The sequence below is a fragment of the Pipistrellus hanaki genome (assembly GCF_964339955.1).
Source record: "Pipistrellus hanaki genome assembly, chromosome: 7".
NCBI classification, from domain to species: Eukaryota; Metazoa; Chordata; class Mammalia; order Chiroptera; family Vespertilionidae; genus Pipistrellus; species Pipistrellus hanaki.
Window position 1 is genome coordinate 39693396 of NC_140509.1, and position 23922 is coordinate 39717317.

Sequence of the window (23922 nt, forward strand, 5' to 3'; positions counted from 1 at the left end):
CATTAGTTACAATTTTTTTTCAAATATACTCTTGACAATAATTTATCTTCACATAAAAAATTTAAATAAAACAATTTTAGAAATCGACATTGATGAGTATTTATAAAGCAAATACTCATGAAAAAAAGACAAATCAGAGAATGCTGTGATTAGCAAGCAATGTTCTAAATTAAGTTAGTGCTATACCTGTAAATATTCTTGAAATTCTTCTCTCTTTGACTTTAAGAACTCATAATTTTTAGGACCAATGATTCTCTTGGAAGGAAGCTGGGCATCAGGAAATGTGCCTGAAATTAATATATATGAAAGTTATTACTATATTCTGCTTCTATTATATTTTAAAAACCTAATTTATAATATACTATAACCAATTCATATCCACAATGCTGCCTTGTAGAGATGTGTCTTTATCCTTTAAATAATCTTGGCACAACCAAAGAGCATAGGAATTCAAACCAAAGAACTTGAGTCTATTGATATCCAAAATATCACCACTCTTTTACTGACATAGATATATTTAAACTTCTATATTAGATTTTTTTTAAAGCTTCAAAAAATTATCATGATATTATTTCAAAATCAGGGAAATTTTATTAGACAAAATCTTACTAAAGAAATACCTATTCTCTCATGGGAAAAAAAATTATATTGCCAATGCTATATAAGCTTAAAAACAAAAAATTTTTAAATATATTTTATTGATTTTTCACAGAGAGGAAGAGAGAGGGATAGAGAGTTAGAAACATCGATGAGAGAGAAACATCGATCAGCTGCCTTTTGCACACCCCCTACTGGGGATGTGCCTGCAACCAGGGTACATGCCCTTGACCGGAATCAAACCCAGACCTTTCAGTCCGCAGGCCGACGCTCTATCCACTCAGCCAAACAGGTTTCGGCTTAAAAACAAAATTTAAAAACCATGGATGTACTTTCTCAGACAGGGCTGACTTTGGAAATTTTAGTACCGACAGGGAAGAATATTGTTGGGAATCCAACCAACTTTGATTAATCTGGGATTTTAAAGTATGAATATATATGATCTTTTCTCAACTCTAAACTAAAGGAAAAGTTCTCAGAGAAAGAACAAGACAATGATAGCATTGCATGAGATTGGCAGAGACAAAGAGAAAATAATTTAAAGACAAATACAACATCAAAATGTAGAAATGTAGGCAAAAGTATGGAGTGGAACCTTACCTATTTTTAGCTTCCTATAATCTCTTTATCATGGGATTTGCTCTTATAGTAAGGTAAAGAAGGTTCCTTGCTCTTCTCAATTTTGAACCAACCTGATTTTGGATCAGGGGACATTACACAGAGCTTTTGTAAAATAAAAGGATTCAGAATACATAAATCAAACCCACCAACCTACATACAAAATGACTGGAAATACTTCATAATTATATCCCTGCTATTAACTAATATAAGTGGGTAGATAGGAGAGACTGGGAGGGGAGAAGAACAAAAAAGGAAAAGTACTCTCCTTTTCTGATTGATCTATTCTCAAAAGAAACATTCATCTACAAGTTTGGTTTCCATATCTAAACATAAAAACTAAGTTAAAACATTTGCCAGATATTTGGCCCTGGCTGGGTGGTTCAGTTGGTTGGAATATCATCCCTTACAGTCACCAAAAAACATTTGCCATGATGCAAGGTACACACATGTCTACCAAGAAAGGTAATGGTAAAATAAGAGCAACTCTGAAATGTCTGGTTTAAATTTTAAAAATCATATTGGAAAGAAAACCTTTTTTAAAATAGTTTAAAAATAGCTATATTTTACATTTTAATATTATTATTTGAAAAGCAATATATGTGTCCTATAAAAATTTATAAAATATCCCTAGCTGGTTTGGCTCAGTGGATAGAGTTCCAGGTTTAATTCTAGTCAAGGGTACATATCTTGGTTGCAGGCTCAATCCCTGGCCCTTGTGTGCAGGAGGCAACCAATTGATGAGTCTCTCTCACATCAATGTTTCTCTTCCTCTGTCTCTCCCCCTCCCTTCCATTCTCTCTAAAAATCAATTAGAAAAATATCCTCAGGTGAGGATTAACAAAAAAAATAACATAGCAACAACAAATTAATAAAATATAAGCAAACAGAACTAAGATAAAAACAGAATGTCCTATTATCAAGTGTACATAGGTGTCACTATTACAGTTCCTTGTTACTATTACTTAAAATTTAAAAATTAATCTGGCTCAACAACTTTCAAGAAAGCTAAGGCTGAAATGTAATGTTTTATACAAAAAGGACAACATACCATGAAATTCTGTTAGTTTTGATTCAAGTACATAGAATTCAAGATATCTTCTATAGACAGACCAATGTTCAGGCTCATGCCCAACTGTAAATTGAATGAACACACCCTGAGTAATAAATCATTTTATAAACCATTATTATTAATAGAATGCAGTATTTAAAACATTTAAGTATACAGAGCTGGAAATTATTCCAGTCTTAATAATTTATTATTTCTTGTTATCACTCTATTAATGTATTTTATCCCATATTTTAATTTTAAATTATTTAGAAAACTTTGATAAATTCACCTATTTATGAAGTTATCTCAATCATAAATATATTTTCTGCAACAGAACCATAGAGCTAACAGCAACTTCAAAAATTATTCAATTATAATTATTTTTAAATTTCACAAAAATGATGTATTTCATAAAAAATTTGTAGTCAATTTTGGGTATACAGTACTAGAGGCCTAGTGCACAAAATTCATGCACTCGGGGGGGAGGGGGGTCCCTCAGCCCGTATTGCAAGAGTGCGCAGGCCAGGCCGAGGGACCCCACCAGTACACAATCGGGGCCAGGGAGAGATGTAGGAAGTTGGAAAGCCAGGGAGGCTGCGGGAGGGCTCCAGAAAGTGTCAGCCGGTTTCACTTAGTCCCAATTGGCCAGACCCCAGCAGCAAGCTAACTTACCAGTCAGAGCATTTGCCTCCTGGTGTTCAGTGCACATCATAGTAGCTGGTTAACCAATCAACTACCTGCACCCTGGTGGTCAGTGCACATCATAACAAGCGCTTGAGTGGCCTTAGTATATCATTAGCATATTATGCTTTGATTGGTTGAATGGCCAACCAGACGACCAAACACTTAGCATATTAGGCTTTCATTATATAGGATAGAACAGCACTATCCAATAGAATTCTGCAAATTCTGTAAATGTTCTATAATATCTGCACAAATACAGGAGCTATTAGCTATTGATCACTTAAAATATGGCTAAAATAAGTGAAGAACTGAAATTTTAATATAACCTAATTTTAACTGCCATATGTGAACAGTGGCTACCAAATTGGATAGTAAGAACTAATGATTTAAAGACTAAGAAAAAATTAATGAATAAATCAGGTCAGCCTGCCTATTCCAATTCCAGTTCCCCCATTTACTAACTACAACGTGAAACAAAAATAGGATTATAAATGTTTGTATGAAAAATCCTATCTAATAAAAGAGTAATATGCAAATTAACCATCACTCCGCTACACTTGGATGCCACACCCACAAACCACATCCACCAGCCAATCAGGAGTAGATATGCAAATTAACCCAACCAAGATGGCTACAGTCACAGAGAGCAGGAGGGAGGCTTGGGTTTCCCAGGCAATGGAGGAAGCCAAGCTTTCCGCCTTCCCTTGCCGGCCTAGGCCTCCACTCAAGGCCACAAAGTTTTAATTATATAAGTTAAACAAATCCAAACAGAAATGGCGGCAGCCACAGAGCTGGAAAGAGTGGGAGGCTAGGGTTGCCCCTGGCTATGGAGGAAGCCAAGCTTTCCACACACCATGGCCTGCCCGGACCTCCATTTAAGGCTACAAAGTTTCAATTATAGAATATACATAAACCCCAACAGAAATGGCTGCTGCGCGGAGTGAGCAGAAGGCTTGGCTCTGCTCCAAGCTACAAGTTTCAATTGTAGAAGATAAATAAACTCCAGGTACCAAGGCCTCTGCTTGGGTCACCGGGGGGCGTGGCTGGCCTGCAAACCACCACAGGCCCCTACCCAGGCCTTCTTTCATCACAGATAGTTTTTCTCTTCCTGAGTTCAACTTTATCTTTCTGTTCATCATTTCCAACTTTGAAGTACTTTTGTTTATAAGAATGTCCCACCTCTTGGACAAAGGCTAGGGTGGGGACTGTTAAACTCCATATGGATGCTATTTACTCAATATTAAAATCTACGTGTAAAACAACCAAAAAAAAAAAAAAAAAGATAGCAAAACATGAACAAAACTTATAAAGTTGTGTTTAATCATATATTTTTATCAGTTCTATTTTGCCAACAACAATGGAGGAGAAATGTGATGTAATTGATTACACAGTTCTATTTTGCCAACAACAATGGAAGAGAAATGCTGTTTTAATTAAGTTGACATAATATCTGATATAGTGCTATGTGCATTAATAATAGCCAATTAAGTATAATAGCTAATGATGATGAGAGTAAAAACTGTTAAAAGAACATAATATAAAACTAGAGGCCCAGGGCATGAAATTTGTGCACGGGTAGGGTCCCTATGCCTGGCCTGCAACCAGGGCCAATCTTCCCTGGCTGTTGGCAGCTGGCCCCGCACCCAGTTCCCCATTCCCCATTGGACCATCAGAGCCTGCCAACCAAGGGAGAAACCAAGAGGTTGACCAGTTCCTGCCCCTCACCAGCCCTGCCACCCTCCGCCACCAATTATCCTCTATGTGTGGGGCGACTGGCGGGGGATCGGGGTCCCACTTGCTCCCACCCACCTTGGCCTAGCACTGCCCACATCCACCACCATACCCCGCCAGTTCCCCATTCCCCATCAGGCAATTCGAGCCTGCTAGCCAGGGGGAGGGACCAAAATATTAGCCAGCAGGTGGGCTGGGGGCAGCTCCTACATTGAGAGTCTGCCCCTTGGTGATCAGTGCACATCGTAGCTACCAGTCATTCTGCCATCTGGTCGATTTGCATATTATGCATATATATTCAGTACATACAATATATATGCATATATTAGAGACCCAATGCACAGATTCATGTATGGGTGGGGTCCCTCAGCTTGGCCAAGAATTGAAGCCTATCAGGGGGCCAGTCAGCCAGGAGGAGGGACTGCATGAGGTTGGCCATCCGGCCCCCCCAATCAGGGCCAATAGGAGAGCCAGCCGGCCAGGGGGAGGAGCCATGGAGGTTAGCCAGCTGCGGGGAGGGGCCATAAGAGGTTGGCCAGCCACAGGAGGTTGGCTGTGGGAATGCACTAACCACTAGGGGGCAACTCCTACATTAAGCGTCTGTCCCCTGGTGGTCAGTGCACATCATAGCAACTGGTTGACCAGTCGTTCCAGGCATTCTGGTCACTAGGTTATAACAGTTGCTTAGGCTTTTATATAGAGAGATATGCCTTGTTGGGTTGTTAGATATCTTGCTGATTGAAATAATTAATTAATTAACTAGTAATAGAGATAACCTAGAAAATCCTAAGCTTTCATTCAATTTCCTGTTCTAGACAAATACCTTTTGGATACGTAGTCATATTCAATAGTTATAAATGACAAAATGTTTGTCATTCCTGATAAATACAGACTAACCAGAATTTTTTATGAAAGGTACTCATAAAGCTTCCTACCTGCTCTTCTATCATTCCTTTCAACATCAATACAAAACACAGGTATCCTTTCCTTTTTGTCCTTCCTTTCAGAGGAGGGATCTTCAAAAAAGTCTACATATGGAATGCTAATTTTCCATGCAGCAAGATTTCGGGGAGTATTAGGTGTGCTCACAGCCTCCACTGGAGAATCATCTTCCATTACAACAATACCTTCTTCAATCTAGAAAAAAAACCACCGGGAAAAAAGTAATATTTCTAGGACTTTCAGACCTGAGATACAACTATAAAGTAATATGTCCACATAAATTCTATAATTTTTAATAATTTTGAGATTAGATGATATCAAATTTTCTACTGAAAATATATACATAACAAATAACAAGTTAACAGCATCAACTCCAGGTTTTATTACATCACCTATAAGTGAATATTCAATAGAAAATAGAATCTTCAGATTATTGGGAAAAATATTAAAAACACAAATATAGAAAAAATATTTTTGTAATAAAAAGTAAAAATTAATGTACTGATACTTTTTAATTTAGGGATATTTATAAATGTAAACAGCCATGTATGGAGGTTATACAGATAAATTGGATATGTGGTACATATTGCTGGTTACTAAATGTACTGGCACAACCCTTCAAAAACACGTTTTTGACATTGTATATTTATAAAGAACCATAAAACAGTTTCAACCAAAGTATTTACTCCAAATGAATTTTTTAAACTGGGGAAAAGGCACAAGTACTTACTGCAGCATTAAATAATAAAAATTAGAGAAGAGGTCTGAAAGAGACCTACCTCTATAAAATTAAGATTGTTTTTTAATCTCCTGGCTTCTAAAATATTAACCAAAATTAAATGTTTAGAACAATAAATATTTTTATAATATTACTTGAAGAATAATTTTTTTTTTAAATAAATGTTCTCAAAATATACACAAAGAAAGAAGGAAAAACTGTCTCTACCTCATTAAACTGAAAGAGAACCTCAGAAGTAGCATAGTATATCTACACCTGGTCACCAAGTTCTCTGACTCATGTTAAAGGGGGCAAAATATTATAGATAAACACACTTTTTTAGGCCATGAATCAAAGATGGTAATACTTAAGAAAATTCTAAATAGCCTAATCAGAGCAAACAGATGGTGGAAGTAAATTTATTTCCAGAATTCTAGCACCCTACCTTCACTCTCAGGTCTATTCTCTTCCCACACCTCTCTTTTAAGTGATTCTTATCCTCCCCATACAATCCCTTAGCAATTAACCCTTTTTTTGTTCTTGTCCTAAAATGGCTTCCCATAATCTCCAATAAGACCATTGGTGATCTTGGGACTTTTTAATATTCTGTTGAAAACAAAAGTCCTCAAGACCTAAAATCATAAAACTATAAAGAGAGACAATAGACGTTGCTTTTTGAGATAGCATGTGTGAGGAAAATACCCACTCTACTGTTTGGAACCTGAGGTACGGGGGTAGCATTTTTTATTTTGTTCACGGATTTAGCTTCTGAGAAGAGAAAGTAAAATGAATCGTAAAATAATAGAAAATTTGTTTAACCAGCTAAAATGGAGCCAGTCACCCTTAGGTGCACAGGATGATGCTCAACCAACTGAGCCACACTAGCCAGGACCACCCCTTCCTTTCTTTTCAGAGTATTAGAGATTACTTTGCCCTCTTCTCCTACTTTCCATTATTACTATCTTTGGTTCTAATAAAAAATTTCCTGTGCCTCTATAAAAGAGAACTCTCTCAGCTTTTTACAGCTTGTATTTCAAGTAATCAGGAAGAACAAAAAATAAAAAGTACATCTTCCCCAACAAAAATTATGTGTTGAGAAGTTCACAGTAACATAGAAAAAATTTTTGTTATTGTATTAAATGGGGAGAGAGCAGGACAAAAATTATGTGTTGAGAAGTTCACAGTAACATAGAAAAAATTTTTGTTATTGTATTAAATGGGGAGAGAGCAGGACATATATTTAATATTGTATTAAATGGGGAGAGAGCAAACTATATATATAATATAGCCTAATCAATGGCAGTAGAAAGGAATAGATCTTTTTTTTTTTTTTTTACAAGGAAAATCACCAAAATGTTAATAAAAGTTATTGGATGATAGGCTTATGGGTGGTATTTTAAATTTTTTCTACTTTTCTATATTAGTTTAAAAATTGAGATTGTACTAAAAATTAAAAAATATAAATAAACATTGTTTTGAAAAAAAGACTCCTTACTCTGTTATACTGTCTTTATTCTACCTACACTTCTAAGGAAAAACAAGGCTTAAAGAAAGAAAAAAAAATTCTGTATCTGGCCCTAACTGGTTTGGCTCAGTGGCTAGGCCATTGGCCTGCGGACAGAAAGGTCCCAGGTTCGATTCCGCTCAAGGGCATGTACCTTGGTTTCGGGCACATCCCCAGTAGGTGTGCAGGAGGCAGCTGATTGATGTTTCTCTCTCATCAATGTTTCTAACTCTCTATCCTTCTCCCTTCCTCTCTGTAAAAAATTAATAAAATATATATATATTTTTTAATTCTATATCTGGATTATCTAAAGCAGTGATTCTCAACCTTTCTAATGCTATGACCCTTTAATACAGTTCCTCATGTTGTGGTGACCCTCAACCATAAAATTATTTTCATTGCTACTTCATAACTGTAATTTTGCTACTGTTAATGAATCGTAATGTAAATATCTGTGTTTTCTGATGGTCTTAGGCGACCCTGCTAGCGGAGAATATAAAGGAAGTCTGAAGTAAGAAAGATAAAGAAGAGGGAAAATAACAAGTAATCATATCCAATTTTTTATTGTACGTCTGAAGTTTACTTACAAAATCATCTTCACCTTCAGCTAAACCATAATTAGGTAACATAGCTCCCTCCATGGTGGTGCTCTTGAATACTCCTTTAATTTTGCTACCTATTCTGCTGATTCCAAATGATTCTCCTCTTTTTTGTGTGCTCCTAAATATTAAACAAAAATGCATCAATCACAATCAAATTATCTCAACAGCCTAATGTACTGTAAACAACAGTAAAGAAAAATAGTTGTGAAGGTATAGCTAACGTAACTTTTCGGAATTCTCAGTCATAGAGTGTCTTAACATCTCAAAGCAAAATTTTAGAGTTTAAAAATAGAAAGATAGCCCTAGCTGGTTTAGCTTAGCAAATAGAGTGTTGGCCTGTGAACTGAAGGGTCCAGGTTAGATTCTGGTCAAGGGCACATGCCTGGGTTTCGGGCACGAACCCCAGTAGGGGGCATGCAGAAGGCAGCCAATCAATTATTCTCTCTCATCACTGTTTCTATCTCTCCCTCCCTCTCCCTCCTTCTCTGAAATCAATAAAGATATATATTTTTAAATGTAAAGATAAATAAATGAAACAATTCATTAACAAACATTTGAAATGTACTTACTTATTTAACTCAATAAAATATTTAAAAGATGAGAGCCCCCTAGTGGTACATATTCTTATTGCCATACCTATTTTGAACTATATATATATTTTTTAATGTGGAAGACAAAGTTCAAAGCAGAATATCTATACAGAACTGTACTGCTAAAATAATATTATGTAGAATAAAAAATATATAAACTATGACCCTCTCAGTTCATTTTAGACAGAACTTTACAAAAAAATTTAGGTCCTCTATGACTGAAAATGTTCATACAAAATTCAACATTATAATCATATTAATTCTCAAAAGAAAAATGTAGTATAAAATTAACCTTAGTTATCTTCAAAGTAATAAAAAAAAAAGATAAAATGTCAAAGGAAGGGGTTAGTAATGAATATAAGAATAAAAGTAAATGTAGCCTAAGAAAGCAGCCTGCTCTGCCATACATATTACTATTAATAAACCAATACATATTGCTTTTGAAATTTTTTCAACAATAAATTTTCTAAAAGTAGAAATAACTGAAAAACCACACAAAAAATAAGCCAAATTTTCTCCATTACAATCTACTGCTCCAGGTTTCAACAATTAAAAATATAACTTTTATCCAATTTAAAATTTGTGCTCACTATATATTACAGCCCTTAAAACAGACACCCAAGTAAAAATTACTATTTTAAAATCCATGAAAGTTTATTTTGAATGCTAATGGATTACTACTATTTCTACAAGCAAAATTACAGAAAAAGAAGTAAATTGATTGAGTTTTAACTATACCAGGTATATAATGACATGTGTATGTTATACATTTCTAAGGAGCAAATAAAAAACTAATTTTAAACTGTAAAAATGTTAATACTAAATTAAATATTAAGTGGTAAAAAGGGTACTTACCCTAGATTATTTTATTTAAACAAGCATGCAATTAGTGTTTTTAAAAATTCAGAACTATAACCATAATTCTGATAGAAATGTTTCCAAAAACAAGTATAAAAATGTTGACAAAATATTATTAAAATCTAAACATCTAGAATTTATTCTAGTCTCTACAATCTAGATAAATTATATAAAATAATTGGGCTTTTTGAAATATGACCTATCTCTAAAATATCTCATTTTAGTTTGTGCCCAGAAATACTGTACTTCCTGTTTAAAAAATACTGTCAACACAGATAATTCTAAAAGTAATTTAGCAAATAAGTAACAAAACAGAGTCAATAAATTTGAAAAGTCAATAACCATATTTCTTAAATAATGGTTTTATCATTTTATTTTTATACTAACATTTTTATTTTATGATGACCTAAGGATATACTGCTATTTCAAACAGAGGATATCTATAACCAAAGTAGAGGTTAATTTTTAAAAGACATCCCAATTAGCTAATATAAAGGCAGTAATAGCACAGTGGTTTATTATTTTCCTTTTCAGGTCTACTTAGATTGGCTTGGGTGCACTTTCTGGACTTAAATAACTTAGACAGAAAAGAATCACATGCTGTCTCAAGACTTACCGAAAATCATCCAAACTTAGGCTACCTCTGCAATAACAGATATGTTAGATTATATAAGGAAAAGGGAGAGAAAGCCCAGATATTAAACAAGTTCCACTTTAGAATAAAAAACAAAATTTAGAAGCTTTAAAAGGTACACAGGTGGATAGCATTCACCTTTGCAAAGGAAAGGAATTCTTAAGAATAACATGCTAAAGATAGTAAAGACTTCAAGGGTTGTTTGGGGCCGAGAGATACTTGGGAGTATGAATTCTAGATCATTAAAAAGTAGTTCTCAAAAACTCAGTATGTCAGAAAATATTTCTATATTTTTTACCCTCATTTAGGCATACCATTTGTTTGACAGTGGAAAGTATGCATTGGCTAAACCACCAAAATCTTAGCACAGAAAACAAACCTGATTTTCCAGCATGAAATTCATGTCCAGATTAGCTATAATTATGCATGCTTCACATGTTTTTAGTTTGCTCATTTTTAAATGTATGTTTTAAGCTCTGAAGCAAGATTACCAAAATATCTCTAAGTATTTTTAAGTTGTGCATTGAGTATGGAATTAAATAACATAAATTAAAATTTTACTTTTAAGATACAAGGAAATAGAATGTAGATAAAAAAAGATGAATATTTTACATATTTTAAGTCATTTAATAGCAAATTAGCAATGCTACTTTAAATTTTCAATGAAAGAATGTAAAGAAAGTCTTGCCTGGTTTGTGTGGCTCAGTAATTGAGCGGCAGCCCATAAACCAAGAGGTCATAGTTTGATTCCAGGTTAGGGCACATGCCCGGAATTGTGGGATCAATCCCCAGCAAGAGGCAGCGGATCAATGATTCTCATCATTGATGTTTCTATCTCTCTCTCCCTTTCCCTTCCTCTAAAATAAAAAAAACAGATTTTTTTTTTAAAAGGGACCTTTTCTTATTCTATATAATCGGTAAATGAATCCTTAAGCATAAGACTGATAGTATTAGAGTTAGATCAATATCAAGAAAAACTTACTTTATTTCAGTGCTCAGAACGAAAAGAACCCATATTTTCTTCCTGTTTGCTTTATATTTTAAAGCCAGCAAAATGAGTGCATTAATAAGTTGAAGTCACTAGGTGTTCTCAAAGTGGCAAAGAAAGCTTTCCATCCTGAAATTAAGATCCTGATCCAGACTTCGCTATTCAATGGGCTAATAAGACCAAAGAACCACTCCACCTTAAATGGTCCCATATAACAATTTCAGCAAGCTTATATCCTAGTATAGACCCCAAATATCCTAAGTCCATAAACAGGGCAAAACTTCACCTACTTCTCAAGTGATACTGAGGAATTTGATAAAAGTTTAGAAAAGTTTTCAAATGAAAGAAGAGGCATGTGAGTTGAGTAAAGAATGCTATTTTAATTAGCATGGATGAGATTTCTGTTAAATAAAGTCAATGTTTCATGACTGTAAATATAAATTCTTAGGAAAGAGAAGTGATATCGTTACAAAGTGATATTTTCCACCTTTCGGAAAAACTATTACATGTATACTATTTGTATTGAAGCATTATGTAAGAATTAATATTCAACATTCTAAAAAATGCACTATATCTACAACCTTTGTCTATGCAAAAAAATGCCATATATATATAGGTATGTGTGTATATATATATATATATATATATCTTCCCCATGGCTAAGGTTTTCATATTTTTCTTTGTGCTATCTATAAAACTATTCCATTTTATATCTTTCTCTTTGTACCACATTTCCAATTTATTTATATATTTATTAGATCCTTGCTCAGATAAACTAAAAGTGTTGAGCAATGTGAGTACATTATAGAAATAGGGATTTCATATCTGTGTCAATTTTGTATATACTCCAATTTAAGTACAAATCAAGACATTATTTTGTTTATAAATGGATAAAGCTTTTCTCTCTGTCATCTTTCTTTAGGTCATTTAACTGCACACTTACATTACTAGAGAGCCAGAAGGGAAAGGCAGAAAAAAAAATAAAAGGCCCCCTCTACTTTTCTAACCAATAACTACTGTAATAAAAAGTACTCATTGCCGAGGGTTGAAGGGGTCTACGGTCTAAAATTGAGTTATCTGTGGATTTTATTAATGCATGCAGCCCATATTCACCAATAAAGCAGGTAATCAAACACTATTATATTAACTATGAGATTAACAAAGCAATGGTGTGTATCTTAGTAAAACTTTCTAAAAGAATTTCAGGCATTCTATTGCTTGTATATAGTATAACTCTACAGTTCCTTAGTCAAATGTCTGGTCTACTTATATAGCAACAAAACCACATACTCACATAAAAATAGCTAATAAAGAAAACCATGCTATCATAGAATGATTAGCATCAATAAGCACAAAAACAAACATACATGTGATTAAATATACCTACCTGTTGAATTTTGAATTGCGTGTTGGTGATTCTGCACCTCTTAAAAGTTGTCTGAAATACTTCAAAAATAATTGTGATTTATTAAACTGATATTTAATACTGAAAAATGCTACTTTACCATACTACTTTTCAGTATAAAGAAAATGTTATTTAAATCAAGTGAATACAACCAGTCAAATAGAGTAAGGACTATAATATTGCAAATAGAGATAATTAGGCCATTTGATTTCCACAGGTCTACAAATAATGTATATCCAAGAATGGCGTTTCCAGATAATAATTTAATTAAATAAATAAATAAATAAAATTTAAAAAAATAGTTTGCTATGGAGTATAAACATGATTGCTGGGAAGAAAAAAAAAATGGCGCTTCTATTTCACAGAAGTATTGTATCACAAAGCCACTCAGGCATTTGGCAAATCAGGTAGAGTATAACAACCTATCTGTGTGTGTGTGTGTGTGTGTATATATATTTAATATCTCGTTTTGATATTAAAAATTGTTTTTAAGCCAGAGCCGGTTTGGCTCAGTGGATAGAGTGTCTGCCTATGGACTGGAAGGTCTCAGGTTCGATTCCGGTCAAGGGCATGAACCTTGGTTTCAGGCACATCCCCAGTAGAGGGTGTGCAGGAGGCAGCTAATCAATGTTTCTCTCTCATTGATGTTTCTAGCTCTCTATCCCTCTCCCTTCCTCTCTGTAAAAAATCAATAAAATATATATTTTTAATTGTTTTTAGAATTAACTTATAATCTCCATTATGCAGTAAAAAAGAATATTCACTTATTATTTTTTTAATTGGTTTTTTACAGAGAGGAAGGGAGAGGGATAGAAAGTTAAAAACATCAATCAGCTGCCTCCTGCACACCCCGCACTGGGGATGTGCCCACAACCAAGGTACATGCCCTTGACGGGAATCGAACCTGGGACCGTTCAGTCCCCAGGCCGATGCTCTATCCACTGAGCCAAACTGGTTTAGGGCACAATATTCACTTTCTTAATTAATCATGTTTTACTTTTGTTTATTTTGTTATTTGAATCACTCATCTAATCATATCAAAGCCACTACCTAAGTTTTATAGAAAAACTATCAAACGAGATTAATATTTTGACTTACCTCATCACTGTGGCAGAACATAGGAGTAAACACATTCTCCAACAGAGAAAGTACATGTTCATATGCTTCAAAAAGACATCTCATAGTTTGAAGTTTCACAACATCTATATAGGGGCCTTCAGCAACTATTTTAAAAAATGATATTGTAGAAGTTGTTTATAGATAGCATAAACACATTATATATTAGTTTAAAATTCATGACAGTGAGATAGCATACAAACATGTTTTGTGAAAAATCTACCGTAAGGTATAGAAATCACACTAGAATGAGGAATTAGAACAACCAAACTCCAGTCTGGCAAGTATTAGTTTCTTCATCAAAGCTTTCATCTAGTTAGTAAAGTAGGATGATGCCTGTGTATCTCACACAGTGTTATAATAATAAAGTATATGAGAAAACTCTGAAAACTAAAAAGCTATAAAATTCAGTCTCATCATCTTTAACTTACTTTTTTGAATCTCTTCTACAATGAAGGGATCAAATCGAATTTTGTCAATACTTTCATCCAAACAATATGTTTTATAAATTTTCTGCAACTCCTGATGAAGAGACAGCATTTCATCATTTGATAACTCTGGTCGCAAAATTCTATCATTGAATTCCTCTAGCAAATTAGGGAAGAGTAAGAAAAAAATGAATTATTTTAATATATAACTATTCATAAAAATTTCATGTTTCCAGTCTAATGGTAATCAATATTAAAAGCAGCAATTATAGCCAAAACCGGTTTGGCTCAGTGGATAGAGCATCGGCCTGTGAACTGAGGGGTCCCGGGTTCGATTTCAGTCAAGGGCATGTACATTGGTTATGGGCACATCTCCGGTAGGGGTGTGCGGGAGGCAGCTGGTCAATGATTCTCTCTCATTGACATTTCTAGCTCTCTATCCCTCTCCCTTCCTCTCTGTAAAAATTCAGTAAAATATTTTTTTAAATAAAAAAGCAGCAATTAGAAACAAAATGTTCATCATTTTAAATTTTTAAAAAGACTTGAGAATAAAATCACTGCTCAGATGAAAGAAAAACTCAAATATTTTATAGACTAAGATAAAATCCTATCTAATGAAAGAGGAACATGCAAATTGACCATACCTTCGCTATGCCCACAGCCAATCAGAGCAAATATGCAAATTAACCCAACAAAGATGGGCAGCCTGAGTCCTGGAAACATCCTCTGCCTGTAGGCCTGCCCTTAGGTCCTGAGTGGCAGGGGTCCCAGAATGCCCCCTGGCCACTTGGGATCTATTGGTGCAGGTGCCAAGTGGCCTGGTGGGGCAGGAATATCCTCGCATCTCCACAGTGATGCAGGGATGTTCCTGCCCTGCCCCTAGCCGCTTGCAAATGCTCCGGTACCAGGCAGCGGTTTGGGTCCACGCCCCCAACACAGCGGCCACGACAGGGGGCGGGCTTCGGGCCTCTGGGGTGTACAGAGACCCTAGCGACGACCACTGTGTGCGGCCCAGGGTCACTGCATGCCCCCCAGCCTGGCGCCCTTGGTGGGGCTGGCTGCTGGCCTTGGGGGTGTTCGGAGAAGGGAATATTCCCACCCCGCCCCCAGTGGCTTTTGTGAGCTCTGGCACCAAGTGGTGGTTCGCGTCCACGCCCCTGCCCAGCACCCTCAACAGGAGGATGGCTGCTGGCCGCTAGGGTGTGTGGAGGAACAAACAAAGATCTGCTGCTGGAGGGGCTAAGAAATGTCATCTCCTCCCCTAGCTGGTTTGGCTCAGTGGATAGAGCCTCGGCCTGCTGACCGCAGGGTCCAGGTTCAATTCTGATCAAGGGCATGTACCTAGGTTACAGGGCTCATGCAGGAAGCAACCAAGCAAAGTGTTCCTTTAACATTGATGTTTCCCTGTCTCTCCCTCTCTCTTCCACACTCTCTAAAAGTCAATGGAAACATATCCTCAGATGAGGATAAAAAAAAAAAAAAGAAAGAAATATCATATCCTATGAAAGAGACATCTTGAAAATGCCTAAAGAAAGTTGCCATTTTTTCACAGTGAAGGGACTAGATTCTGTATTGATGAAAACACCTTGGCGGCTGCAGTGGCTGGCAGTGGCTGCAGCAGTGGGGTAACAGGGCTGGTGCCTTCCCTTGATCAGCCCGGTCACCTGACATCCCTTGAGGGGTCTCAGATTGGAGAGGCTGCAGGCTGGGCTGAGGGACAAACCCCTCCACCATGCACAAATTTAGTGTACCGAGCCTCTAGTATATAAATAATTGCATAACAATAAAACTTTTCTAGAATTTAGAATAGTAAATACTTTCCTAAATTTTCACTTTAATTTTTATTTTAATCTAAAATTTTCTTTAAAGAACATTATATATTAATTCCTTATATGAAGTGTTTTGATATTTTAAAATCTGATTCACTAAATAACAGTGAAAATTAAGTTGTGTTTTTTTTTTTAGTTCTAGTCAAGTTTGTTTTTTTGTATGTTTTTTTAAATATATATTTTTATTGATTTCAGAGATGAAGGAGAGAGAAAGAGAGAGAGAGAGAGAGAGAGAGAGAGAGAGAGAGAGAGAGAGAGAGAGAGAGACATCAATGATGAGAGAGAATCACTGACTGGCTGCCTCCTGTATGCCCTGCACTGGGGATTTAAGCCCACAACCCAAGCATGTGCCTGAGGAAGAATCAAACCATGACTTCCTTTTTCATAGGTCAATGCTCAACCATTGAGCTATGCCAGCCTGGCCAGTCAAGTTTTTAACAATATTTCCTTCCACCATAAAGGTTACAGACTAAAGATGGAGCTGAGAATCTGAACAAATGGATCTTCTTTTTCTTATACTTAAACTTTTAAGACATTTTAAAGAGAAAGTATTCATTAAAAGATAATCCTTTGCCCTCGCCATCTTGGCAGAGTGGATAGAGCGTCAGCCCTTGGACTGAAGGGTCCCAGGTTCGATTCTAGTCAGGGGCATGTACCTTGTTTGTAGGCTCAATCCCTGGCGGGGGTGGTGCAGGAAGCAGCTGATCAATGTTTCTAACTCTCTATCCCTTTCCCTTCCTCTCTATAATAAATATATTATAAAAAAAGTATATTTTATTAATAAAGTCAATAAAATATACTTTTTTAAAAAGATAATCCTTTTATAGTCCATACAGTGTCTTGTAAATGCAATAATGCAAGATGTTATAGAGCTTAAAATAAAAATGAAGCATTTTTAATTTGATTATCTAATCAAAATAATCCTTAATGAAAACTATAACAGTGCTATTCATATAGGCTAATGATTGAGTGTATTATTTTCATTGTACTTAATCTTTAGTAGTTTTTTTCTGCTAATATGATTTGGTTTAAGTCAGTTATAGATTATGTCCCAATCTAGAAAGAGTGGACACTTGAAAGATAGCTCTTAGAATATCTAGTAAATAAAACTTGGTACCATGATAGATGACAACTACAACATCTTATCTGATCTCAATATTAAAAAAATCTTTAAAATGACTTTAGTAAAGTATGTAGGTAAGCCTCACCCACAGTCAGACAAATTTGCAAAACGTGTACTGCTCCTTCTTGTTTCAAAAAGTTCATGAAACGAAATAAGAGATCTTGCTGCTCTCTGATTTGCTTCAATTCTAATTTCAGCACCTAGATACAATATGGGAGGGAGATCAATTAAGGCTATGTAAATACGTAGTAAAATTGTATCCAAAGTAATATAAGTTATTGTTGAAAATACTTACAGATGGCTTTTTATTTCTAGGTTCTGCAAATTTTTGCAAGAATGGAACCAAAGGGGAAGGTGGTTCAGTGGCTTTTTCATGCTTTGAAGAAAGAGAATTCATTCATTAAAATTGTCATTGATTTGACAGATATGAATCAAAATTCATGTGATGTGAAATGTTTGCTAAGATGTTAAATACTCACTGGACTGTCAACTATGAAGATGATAAGCAAATGATTCACAGTATCCTAATAAAAAATCATAAACACAAGTCAGAACAATTCCATTACTAATTCTGCCTAGAATTCTCATAGCTTTTATCATATTACAAAAGTTTCTAGAAAATTAAGGAACAAATGAAGCAATAGCATAGTTGTATGTACTTATATAATACAGAGGGACTTTTTAAAAAATCTGCAATGCATGATCTCACCTTTTGTGAAAATGGACAAAGAAAAGTTATTCTGACTTTGGCATTAAAAATGTTTATAAACATGAGTAGGGGGGTTGGGAAGATAATGGGGGGATGAAAATAAATATGTAATACCTTAATCAATAAAGAAATTAAAATGCAAAAAAATAAAAATAAAAATAAAATAGATACAATGTTTATAAAATATTCCTGTTTTTTATAATCTTACTAAATCAAAAGAAAAAGCAACTAAAGTGTAAACAAGGAATGGATGAGTAAGCAAAATGTTTTATTTTCTTACAATGGACTATTACTTAGTCTTGAAAAGGAAGGAAATTTCTATATATGCTACAACATAGATGAACTTGAGGACATTATTAAGTGAAATAAACCAATCGAACCTGGGACCTTCCAGTCCGCAGACTGACACTCTATCCACTGAGCCAAACCAGTTTCGGCTAAACAATAATTCTTCATTCCTCCCTCCTTCTAGCCCCTGGTGACCTTATGTGACTTCCTATCTCTGAATTTGACTACTCCATATACCTCATAGCTCTCTATCTCTCTCCCGTTCTCTCTATAAAAAATCAATAAGATATATTAAAAAAAAAAATTGTTTAATGGGTGTAGTTTGTTTTAGGAGATGAAAAAAGTTGTGGAAGTGGGTGGTAGTGAAATACTATGTACTTACTAACATTATGTACTTACTACCACTGCTGCTCAACATTATGTAGTCAACATTATGTACTTACTACCACTGCTGCATATATAAAAACATTTAAGATGATAAATTTTGAATGCAATTAAAGAAAAAAAAATTTTAAGACTTACTGGATCAGCTAGGAAATCCAAAGAAGGAAGAAACACAGAACCTGAGAGGATCTCTCTTAAAAGTAAGGTCAAGGATCTAGAAAAAGAAACATTTAGTGATTTACATCAGTCCTTATGTGGAAATCTTGCTAAAATGCAAGGGTTCAGTAGGTCTGGGGTATGTCCCAAGATTCTGCATTTCTAACAGGCTCCCAGGTAACGCTTAAGCTACTGGTTTACAGGCGGCAGTTGGAGTCCTTAATTGGCTAAAAGAGAATACTATTTAAGAGAAAAAAAGCATTTCCTTAGCAGGAAAGACTTAGGTAAGCATAAGACAACAATTTCTGCCTTGGAATATTATTTTATAATAATAAAACTTAGAGTAATATTATAAGTTAATCAATTTAAAATAAAAATATTTTAATTAAAATGTTAAAATAAATTTTTTAATTTATTAAAATGAAATGTTTTAATTAAATAAAGTAACATTTAAGGTACATCTGAAAAAATAAGCCATGGTTTCTACTCTAAGAATTATCAGAGTAAGATTAATGAGGTAATTTATAGAATAATCTAAATATTCTCATATCAGATCAATGATGTATCAAATGACATCTAACTACGTATTCTTCCTAGGTGGACACCTTAAAACCCAAATTTGTCTGTACAATTTGTTCAAATTGTTGCTCCTACTGAGTCATAATGTACATGTCTTTAAAAAGAAACATCAATCTCGGATATTTCTCATAGCAATATTTTGTTCTGATATATCGCTTCAAGGAAGAAAAACAAAAGAAAAAATAAATGGGACCACATCAAACTAAAAAGTTTTTGCACAGCCGAAACCGGTTTGGCTCAGTGGTAGAGAGTCGGTCTGCGGACTGAAAGGTCCCAGCTTCGATTCCCGTCAAGGGCATGTACCTGGGTTGCGAGCACATCCCCAGTAGGGGGCGTGCAAGAGGCAGCTGATCGATGACTCTCTCTCATAGATGTTTCTAACTCTGTATCTCTCTCCATTCCCCTCTGTGAAAAATCAATAAAATATATTATATTTATAAAAAAAAAAAAAAAAATTTTTTTTGCACAGCCCTGGATGGTTTGCTCAGTGGAGCGTCGGCCTGTAGACTAAAGGTTCTCAGATTCGATTCTGGTCAAGGGCACATGCCCAGGTTGCAGGCTTGATTCCCAGTGGAAGGCTTGCAGGAGGCAGCCAATCAATGAGTCTCTCTCATCATTGATGTTTCTATCTCTCTCTTCCTTCCTCTCTGAAATCAATAAGAATGTATTTTTTTAAAAAAGATTTTGCACAGCCGAGACCGGTTTGGCTCAATGGATAGAGGGTCGGCTTGGGGACTGAAGGGTCCCGGGTTCGATTCCGGTCAAGGGCATGTACCTTGGTTGCGGGCATATCCCCAGTGGGGGGTGTGCAAGAGGCAGCTGATCGATGACTCTCTCCCATCGATGTTTCTAACTCTCTATCTCTCTCCCTTCCTCTCTGTACAAAATCAATAAAATATATATTAAAAAAAAAAAAAAGATTTTGCACAGCAAAAGAAACCATCAACAAAATAAAAAGACAACTCACTGAATGAGAGAATATATTGGCCAAAGATACATCTGATAAGGGGTTCATATCCTAAATTTAAAAGAACTTATAAAACTCACCATCAAAAGAACAAATTAAAAAATGGGCATAGGACCTTGTTGGTGTGGCTCAGTTAGTTGAGCATTGTCCCATGCACCAAAAGATCACAGGTTTGATTCCCAGTCAGAGCACATGCCCAAGTTGTAGGCTCCATTCCCAGTGAGGGGAAGTGAAGGAGGGAGCCAATAAGTGATTCTCTCTCATCATTCATGTTTCCATCTCTCTCTTCCTCTCTCTGAAGTCAATACTGATAGAAATGTATTATCTGACATTTTAAATAAAAGGCCTGATAAATTATATTTTTTTAAATAAAGTATTCATGTCATAAACTAACCTCAAGTTTCTGTGTATTCCTACTATGATTAAGAATAGCAATATTCATATGGCATGGTTGCAAATAATGCTGACATTTTCCAGTCTATTTATACCTGCAGTCTGTTGCTTTAGGAGGCAAAACATAAGGGAAAAGTAGTTCAGTAAGTTTCCTTAAATAGTGTAATTCATCCCTTCGACTCCTCAAGGCCACATGAAGCTCTGGACCATATTCTTCTAATGCCGCTTGCTGTAAAAATTCTGTATTTTCCACTATAAATACAGATAAAAAATAAATATTGAAATAAGTTAAGCAACATTAAATAACTTCAGCCATTTCCACTAACAAAAAATCATTTAATATAGTCATTCTTTTCCTAGTCATTCCTTTCCTATCCCTCCTTTCTTTCCATTACGTATTCTACCGAGAAATTTTTTTACAATCAGGATATAAAAAAGTAATTTTCCTTTTGGCTAGAAGTTTTCAAATTTTGCAGGAAAAAAAAAAAAGCCTTTCTCCTTGGCAAACAAGAATTTGAACTCTGTCATTACTATACAAGTCATAGTACACAAAAGCAAATGGGGTTTTTTTAAGTGGAAAAAAATTTTTTTTAAATTTCCAGCATACACAAAGCTTTTGTTATCAAATGTACTTCCTCTGCAAATACAAAAAACAAAACAAACAAATATAAAAAAGCACCTCCTTAGCCAAAATTGGTATGGCTCAGTGGATAGAGCGTCAGTCTGTGGACTGAAAGGTCCCAGGTTCGATTCTGGTCAAGGGCATGTACATTGGTTGCAGGCACATCCCTGGTAGGGGGGTGTGCAGGAGGCAGCTGGTCGATGTCTCTATCTCATCGATGTTTCTAGCTCTCTATCCCTCTCCCTTCTTCTCTGTAAAAAATCAAAAAAATATATATTTTTTTAAAAACTCTCCTTAATATTCTTGTTGTCTCTTGTTTTACACCAAAGTCATTCAGATAATCCTTTAAAGTAATTATTGTATAGAAAATGGCTTCCTTGGTAAAATTCCATATCTTATGCCCAGAGTATAAAGACACAAAAGTACAGAACGCTTTTAGGTGGACTCCATGAACAGATAGATTAGTTAATAAATATTAACAGATGATAAAAGCTATATTAAAATTAAGATTTCTTAAAAGGTCAAGCACTAAACCAATATTCTTTTTAACATATTTTATTGATTTTTTAGAGAGAGGAAGGGAGAGAGAGAGAGAGAGCTAGAAACGTCAATGAGAGAGAAACATCGACCAGCTGCCTCTTGCACACCCCCTACCAGGGATGTGCCCGCAACCAACGTACATGCCCCTGACTGGAATCGAACCTTTCAGTCCGCAGACCGACGCTCTACCACTGAACCAAACAGGTTTCGGCCCATATTTTAAAACTTGAAAGTAATTATATTGCTACTCCTTTTTACAGCACTCAAAAGCCTGGGAGAAAATGCACAATTATTACTGAATTTAAATTATACCAATGCTTCATATATAAAAACATTCCCAAGATCCATGGAAGTACTTACATAGATAGAAAATGTCAATACAGACTGGGGGAAAAGTAGGTTTATAATTGTGAGTATGTGAAACAGTTTATTTTTGTATTATTATTTATTAACTAGAGGCCCAGTGCACAGATTCATGCACCGGTGGAGTCCCTCAGCCTGGCCTGCAGGGATTGGGCGGAAACTGGCTCTCCAACATCCCCCAAGGGGACCCAGATTTCGAAAGGGCGAATCTCAGGTGATATACCCTGGAATCAGGCTCCCTCCTCTCTGGTCCCTAGCATGTCACCTGAGAATCGCAGTTGCCAAGTCACCACAGCTTGGCAGCTCCTGTGTTGAGCATCTGCCCCCTGGTAGTCAGTGTGCATCATAGCTACCAGTCAGATGGTCAGTCAGTTACTTGGGCTTTTATATATAATATATAGATTATTGTGTTATTTTCCATATGAACAACTGTAAACCTACTTTGCCCTACCCTGTGTAATCCCTACTCTCAAAAGGCAAATTAAGGAGGAAACACCAAGAGAAGAGGATAAATATGGATGAAGAGGTAAACCTTTAATTATTCCCTGAGTTAACAACTGTGAGGCCAAAGATTTAAAGAACAAATTTATGCACTGAAGAAATGAAAAATCAAAAAACTAACAACCATTTTTGCAATTCTAATTTACTGAAATATTTAGAACACCAGGACCTTTAAATAAAATAACAGTCCTTATGAATTTCAGTAATTACAATGTTATCACTCCAATCTAGCATTTAATAGGGGTTTTTAATGTGTTTTTATTAATTTTGAGAGAGAGAGAGAGAGAGAGAGAGAGAGAGAGAGAAACACTGATGGGTTGCCTACAACATTCACCTGACAGGAGAACCAACCTGCAACCCTAGCATATGCCCTGTCCGAGAATTGAATTGGCAACCTTTTGGTGCAGAGTACAATGCTCAACCAATTGAGTCACTCCATCCAGGGCTAATGGTGATTTTTTACATTGAGAACCATTTTTTACATGAATAGCAGCAAATTAGCAACCCCTATTATGCAAAGACTCAACAATAAATTTCAGTCATACTGGTGTGTCTATAAATGTAAAACATTTTCACAGAGATAAAATAATTTGAGGATTTTATTAAACTGATCAATTCAACTAAAAATGACTCGATTTACTCATAGTCTGAGTTAAAAGTATTTATCTTTAGAACAAAATAAAGACTATGTTAAAAACTTTTCCCATACAAAAATCTACACTCAAATGTTTATAGCTCTATTCATAATTGCCAAAATTTGGAAGCAACCAAGATGTCTTTCAATAGATGGATAAACAAAATGTGGTATATCTATACAATGGAATATCAGCAATAAAAATAAATGAGCTATCAAGCCATGAAAAGACATGAAGGGACATTAAATGCATATTTGTAAATGAAAGCAGCAAGTCTGAAAGGCTACCTATGTAACTCCAACTATATAATGTTCTGGAAAAGGCAAAACTGTAGTGACAGTAAAAAGATCAGTAGCCTTAGCCAGTT

At 35.3% G+C, this 23922-nt stretch overlaps 1 protein-coding gene across 5 annotated transcripts in view; it reads right to left on the minus strand.

Moving 5' to 3' along the window:
- SNX14 (sorting nexin 14) overlaps positions 1-23922 on the minus strand; it is a 61080-nt gene that overhangs the window by 13060 nt on the left and 24098 nt on the right. For 3 of the 5 annotated variants that reach the window (XM_084890724.1, XM_084890723.1, XM_084890727.1), the window contains exons 8-20: positions 20990-21146; positions 18938-19013; positions 17898-17942; positions 17714-17794; positions 17504-17618; positions 14470-14625; positions 14021-14145; positions 12905-12963; positions 10512-10538; positions 8433-8565; positions 5617-5818; positions 2267-2350; positions 187-287 (exon numbers count right to left, since the gene is read on the minus strand). In XM_084890724.1, the coding sequence (XP_084746850.1) occupies positions 187-287; positions 2267-2350; positions 5617-5818; positions 8433-8565; positions 10512-10538; positions 12905-12963; positions 14021-14145; positions 14470-14625; positions 17504-17618; positions 17714-17794; positions 17898-17942; positions 18938-19013; positions 20990-21146 (1361 nt within the window). The remainder of the gene's footprint in view (positions 1-186; positions 288-2266; positions 2351-5616; positions 5819-8432; positions 8566-10511; positions 10539-12904; positions 12964-14020; positions 14146-14469; positions 14626-17503; positions 17619-17713; positions 17795-17897; positions 17943-18937; positions 19014-20989; positions 21147-23922) is intronic. The other 2 variants (XM_084890726.1, XM_084890725.1) reach the window with 1 other exon arrangement.